Source organism: Nematolebias whitei, chromosome 11, assembly GCF_014905685.2.
Source record: "Nematolebias whitei isolate Nwh7 chromosome 11, NemWhi1, whole genome shotgun sequence".
Lineage (NCBI taxonomy): Eukaryota > Metazoa > Chordata > Actinopteri > Cyprinodontiformes > Rivulidae > Nematolebias > Nematolebias whitei.
The window spans coordinates 46,504,809-46,511,442 of NC_056508.1; the positions used below are offsets into that span (position 1 = coordinate 46,504,809).

General features: G+C 41.5%; 1 protein-coding gene across 1 annotated transcript in view; it reads left to right on the forward strand.

Annotated features, from left to right (window-relative positions):
• prkcz (protein kinase C, zeta) overlaps positions 1-6,634 on the forward strand; it is a gene marked incomplete in the record, with an annotated part of 124,479 nt that overhangs the window by 64,643 nt on the left and 53,202 nt on the right. Inside the window, 2 exon segments of the mRNA XM_037685061.1 lie at positions 2,496-2,627; positions 4,537-4,627. Coding sequence (XP_037540989.1) covers positions 2,496-2,627; positions 4,537-4,627 — 223 coding nt within the window.

Sequence of the window (6,634 nt, forward strand, 5' to 3'; positions counted from 1 at the left end):
CACACACACACACACACACACACACACACACACACACACACACAGAGTCACTTTGTGAATGAAGGTTACTGATGGAGACGTACGCTGACTCTTAAGTGTTTGATCCCTTCGGAGACATTTTGCTGACAGAGTCCTGGATGTCGGGGACAACGAGGTCCAAACGAAACGTCCTGCGGTGCCGACACAAGCGCTTTAAAAGAAGCTCATAAAAGAACAAACTGCGGAGAGCAGGTTATGTAACAGAGTGAACTTAGAACAGTTTCAGTTTGTCGCAGATGTGGGGGCGCTGGAGTGAAATGAAAAGAAAGAGGAAGTGACACCACGTCGGTCCATCATGTGGCTCGAACACGTTTTTATCCTGTTTTTCACAAACGTCCTAAAAAGAAAAAGTCAAAACCCAGAAAATAACGGCTTCATAACAAAAATAAGGAATGCATATCACCCGCCAGCTTTCATGTTTTAACCTCCTGAGACCCTGCGTCCACATCTGGAGACAGTACGTTTTGACCTTGCTGTACCTTCCACTTCACTCTGTTCAATAGTGTTTTATACGTTAAGCCTGTTAATGTTGTTGTGCTGTAAAATAAGCCCATTGTCCCCATTATTTTATTTTACAAAAGTATGTCATAACCATGTAACAAAATACAACTTCCTGTTTGAAGCGGAAGCTTTATTTATACACACACCAGGTCCATTTCATCACAAATATCCAGGAGATGTTAAAAATGCATCGCACACCAGAGCTCAGGTCTCAGGAGGTTAAACTCAGATCCTTTGTACTTAGTTTCTGGCTCAGGGTTTGAGATCAGGATGACTCTCAGCGACTACCACTCTAACATTTAGCTCATTCTGTACAAATGATGGAGTAGTTTTGTGTTTGAGGACGTCATCTAGCCGTGGCCGGTCGGTGTTTGGCCAAGCTAGCATGTTGAAATGACGACGTCGATGAGCTGAGATTTAGTCTTTGGGCGGCTGTGGCTGAGCGGTTAGAGCAGAGTTGGGGGTTCGATTCCACCAGCAGCCACGTGCTGAAGTGTCCCTGGGCAAGACACGGAACCCCTCATTGCCTCTGATGTGTCCCATCAGTGCATGAATGTGATAAAGCTCTGATTATAGATCTATAGAGTGCTGGACGAACGGGTCAACGGGGCACAGATTGTTGTGAAGAGCTTTGAGGATCTTGATCAGATGGAAAGGTCCATTTACCACTTGAACTTGATGAACCACACATCTGTGACATCACCTCTCTCATTGGAGGACAGCTGCTCTAACCACTCAGCCACAGCCGCCCTGTAAAAGTGTTTAATAAATTATTAATCAATTATTTTTGGTGTTGAACTCTGACTCGGGGCTGTTTTAATTAGTATGCGCTCATCAAGACATCTACGTGTAAACTGTTGTCCAGGCCAGAACTTCCACTCTGCTAAAGATAATTCAAAGAAACTTAAAACACGTTTCCATCGTCACCACACTGAGGGTCACGTGCACTTTTCATCAACCCAGCTCCAAGGTCAAAGTTAAAGCAGGGTCTTTGTTTGTCCAGGCCATCACTATAGATTGCTGTACATTATTTAGTCGACTGCGTATAATGTGTCGTACTCTTCTTACAGCTATAAAGTAAAGTACTCTCCAGTACTTTACTTTGTGAAAGTACTGAACAATAAATTGACCTCATTTCCTTAAATGAATTGTTAAAATTGAATAGTTTTCATTTAATACTATTTCTATCTTAACGTGATTCTTGACCTGCCATTGTGTATCTGTTCTTACCAAACCCAGCCGGTCGAAGCAGATGGTCCTCTAGTCCTGATCCTGGTTCTGCTGAAGGTTTCTTCCTCATGAGGGAGTTTTTTCTTTCCACTGTCGCCTTCATGCTCAGGATGAGAGTTTATGATGGAGTTAAACTCAAAGCTGCTCCTCAGATAAATAATGTTCAATTATTATTTTATATTTGAATGTTTCTGTTCAGGACGACTTCTGTTGTGACTTGGAGCTTTATAAATAAACTGAACTGAATTGAAGTAAATAATCTGTTTTTTTTTTCTTAAGCATTTCTCATTCATGTTTGGTCACGTAAAGCCGTCATAGATTGTTTTAGTGACTTTACTGAAGACGATCTTTTTAATCAGTGCAAAATACAAAAAGTAAAGAACGTGAAGAAAATCTGTTCCGTCTCTGGAAAATGGATCGTTCAAGGTTCAAGGTTCTTTATTGTCATTCACATGAGGCGGAACAAAATGATGTATGATACTCACTGTCCCAGTTACACCCAATAATAGCAAAAATAAAAAGTGTAAGAAGAAACGGTATACAAGGATCTAAGAAATACGTTAAATGATGCGATATTTGTAGCTTTTGACTCCACATTCTTTACATTTATTTAACTTGGTCTTGTTTTCTGTTTATTAAACCATAATAAATAAAAATCTGTGTTGACTGAATGACTGACCTGATGTTGTTTACATTGTGTGTGTGTGTGTGTGTGTGTGTTCTAGAAAGCCTACTGTGGCCACTGTAGTGAAAGGATATGGGGGCTGGGCGGGCAGGGCTACAAGTGTATCAACTGCAAGCTGCTGGTCCATAAGCGCTGTCACCGACTCCTCCCTCAGACCTGCCAAAGGCTTATGGTGAGTCCTCCATCACGGAAACCCAGACATCAGCCAGCGCTCCGATCCAGACAAACACTTCAGGATGACACCAGTGAGCTCCGCTCAGCACAAGCGTTGAAATATAATCACATCAGCACGTTTGGTTCAACAAGTTAAAAACTGCTGCTTTTCTATGAACGGCTTCAAAAATGTTGAGACATTGTCTAAAATGTAAATAAAAACAAAATGCTATGATTTGCAAATCTCATACACCAATATGTTTAACATATTTAATATACTGAATGTTCAAACTAAGAAATTACAAAGTAGTTTTGACAGACGAAGGTAATTTTAAATTTTATGGTTTTAGCACATCTTACACAAGTCGTTCCAGAGGAACAAAAGGCAGTGAAAGTAAATGGTGTGAATCAAATAATAATAATAATAATAATAATAAAAACAGCTGCAGGAGCATTTTACAACGTATTAGATTAATTAGCAACAGATCATGAGGGCTGTGTATAAATGAGCATTTTAAAGACGCCTCAGTAATAAAAAAAACAAACAGGCAGTGGTTTCTATGAACATTGTCCCAACTTTTATATTTTTATATTTACAGATGGTTTGATCGATCCTGTGCTCTACTTCAGATATTTTTAAACAGTTTTTTGAAAATGTCCTTACAACTTTGACAAAAACTCTGAGATATCCCGTCACGCTTAAGATTGTCCAGTTAAAACCACTAGAGGGCGCTCTGGTCATTGGACCTCAAGCTTTTTAATTTTGAAGCAAGCAATAAAAATATAAAACTTGGCATTACATTCACCTCCTGCAGGACCAAACGGCTCCTGCAGGTCAGAAGGGTAGAGTGAGGTCTGGGGTTTGCCCGGTCCATCCCAGGACCCATAACTGGTCTCGTTAAACCAGAGCTGTTTCACGTCATTGTCCTGATGGAATGTGGACCTTATCTCAAATCTCTGCAAGGCTCAAACAAGTTTCCTTCATTATTTCTCTGTATTTTGCGCCGCCCTTCTCTCAATGAACTCTGACCAGTTGAAAAACATCAACCTTAGCATGATGCTGCCTCCACCATGCTTTAGTGTGGGGACGGTGTTCTCATCAAGAGGAGAGGCGTTCAACTGGTGCCAGAGAAGTGATGTCATCGGTCAAAAAGTTCAGTTTTAGTCTTCTGGTTATGCCACATTCTTCCACACATCTGGGGAGGCTCGTTTAGTTTAGGCCTTTTGGCAAATTCCAAACAAAAGACGAGACTTTTTTTATTTTTATGCAATGGCTGTTTCCAGCTACTTCAAGAAGCTCAGCTCTGTGTATTTTATGACAAATAGTGGTTTTATGGGCTTTCTGTAGTGCCATCATATTTCTGTAAATGTCTTAGATTTATTTACTGGTGCGTCATGGGATGTTCAGAGTTTAGTTACAACCAGAAAATCTTAGTTTTATTGATGTAAAACTCTGAAAACCTTTTCTTTAAGTGCCGTCTTTCTGCTGCCCAGTATCTGAACAGAGCATCAGGTTGACAAACGCTCAGCTCCACGTAATCAATCGATTCACAGAGCAAAACCCCCAAACCCAGCCCCCAAAGATAAAAGTCTTGATTGGGAAATCAATGTGATCAATAGTGTTTGCTGTGGTGCTGAGCTCCCTGTCAGAGCATTGATTCACGGCGCTGTCTTCACTCTCAGACAAGTGACTCCGCAGCCCCGTGAGATTAAACGCTCTGTCCCAGAGAATCCCCTCGCCGCCGTTACTCTTTCTGTGCGTTAGCCAGAGAACAGCTGTCCAGATGCAGTTCTCCACTCAGGTTCTTACAGATATGATTCAGCACGCTCTCTACCAGGAGTATAAAAGCATGAGCGGCTATGTCGCCGGGTACCTGGGAGATCACGTCGGGGGATATTTAGATGAAATTGCCAAATTATTTTTCCAGGATCCAGTCATGCCATCACAGGAACCCCCTTCAGACGCCAAGAGCGAAGAGGTGGACCTTCCACCGGATGACGCGGAGGACACAGACGGGAGTAAGATACTGCTACTACTACTTTTTATCATACTACTACTACTTCTTGTTGTTCTGCTCTTCTGTTACTTTTATTTTTCTTCTATTTTTTCACAACTACTGTTTAGGAGCAACATTTGAAATAGTCTCCACCCGTCTTGTAAGCATAACTTGGAACGATAAGTGAGAACTTCCATTTTGGTGTGTGGCTGCATCTAGGCGTTTGAAAGGTTCCTATTGAAAATTGGGTTGCCACGTCAAAATCCAAGATGGCCACCGCCACATAAATAAGTAAACCAGCCACCCCTATAATTTGAGGAAGCAGTACTTTCTATTTTTTATATTGCTTAAAAGTATAGTTTCCTCAAATGACTGGGGTGGCCCTTGGGGTGTCCGAAGATAAATCTATGGTGGTCAAGGCCACCACTGGCCACCCCCTGGCTCCATCATTGCACCTGGTCATGGATAAAATGTCTCCCTCTGTTCGCCAGCGTTCATCACTCTGCTGCTTCAGACGAGCAAAAACAAATAAAGTACGTAGTTTAACTCCTGCCCACTTATGTTGCAGTCTGAGTCTCCTGTTCACTGCCAGCCCATAAAAACACTCATCTCCAAAACTACAAACATTCACTGTTCAACCCCCCAGCGATGGGGGACGTTGGCATACCGCTTGTTCTTCTACTACGAATATTTCAACTTCTCTCTTCAAACTACTTTTTATGTGACTACTAGTACTTTTTATAAGTTCCCACGACTCTAACTGTGTTTTCTTCTACTCCTTCCTCAACTTCTACTTATTCAACTACTACTATTACTACTAATATATTGCTTTTTCTTCTTTTACTTCTTTTTTTCTAGTACTGCTTCTAGTATTTTTACACATTCCACTACTGCTACTTCCTCTTGTTCATTTTCTTCTACTAGTACTACTAATATTATTACTTTTCTCTTTCTGTTTCTTACTTTTTATTCTTCTACTTCTTCTGAGGTGCTGCCCTGTCTCATTTAAAAATTGTCTAAATGTTCATCCCCCGTCACCACAAACGATGGGCAATCATGTAACTGCATGTGTCTCAGCTAAATATATCACGAGCCACCGGGTATACTTCATCCAAGCTGTTTGGAGTCAACACAAATCAAGATGGCCGCCACAGTTAACTGACGTTAGAAACAACAACGTTGATGATTCAGTTTTAACAGATCTTGAGCTAAAATATGATGAGAGTAGCTGAGAGTCATCGCCATCACTTGCAGATTGTAAAACATCTTGATCCTGAACTTTGACCCGCAATGTGGCAAATAACTTTTTAATCAGTTGTTGATTTATATCTAATGATTACTATGACTGTTTGATTAATATTCCTCCTCTTAGTCATAAGGTATTTTGCTAACAGACAAACACAGACATCCATTATCTTTACCTGCTTCTTCCATTTTGGGTCACGGGGGTCGCCGGTGCTCATGTCCAGCAATCACTGTGCGAGGGGCGGGGGACACCTGGACACGTCTCGAGTCCAAACACAGACATGATAAAAACTAATTGGTGACTTCTGCTCTAGACTCTAATCTTGGTTCTTTACTGCCCTCTGGTGGACAAAGGAAGGCTAAACTTTTTTTATTTATCCTCCTTTTTTACATTTTTAATTTAGCCTTTATTCATCCAGGTAGTCTCAATGAGTCTCGAGAACTCATATTCAAGACAGACCTGTTTGGGAGCAGATGGTGGGGGTTAAAGGACTTGCTCAGGGGCCCAGAGTGGAACGAATAAGGGTGGAGGCAGGTGTGGGTGTTCCACCTTTTCCACCCACATTTTGATGTTGTCAGTCTGGGGAGTTGAACCTGCAGCTTTACGATCGCAGACCTATATTCTCTAACCTGTATGCCACCTCTCCACCTTATTCCTCGCCCCCATGCTGCCCTGCGTGAATTATGAGCGTGACTTCTGGTGCGGACCAGAATCAACGTTTGTTTATGTGTGAACAGTACGAGCTAATGTTGTTTCTCCGAGCGTTGTGGATTTAATTTAAAC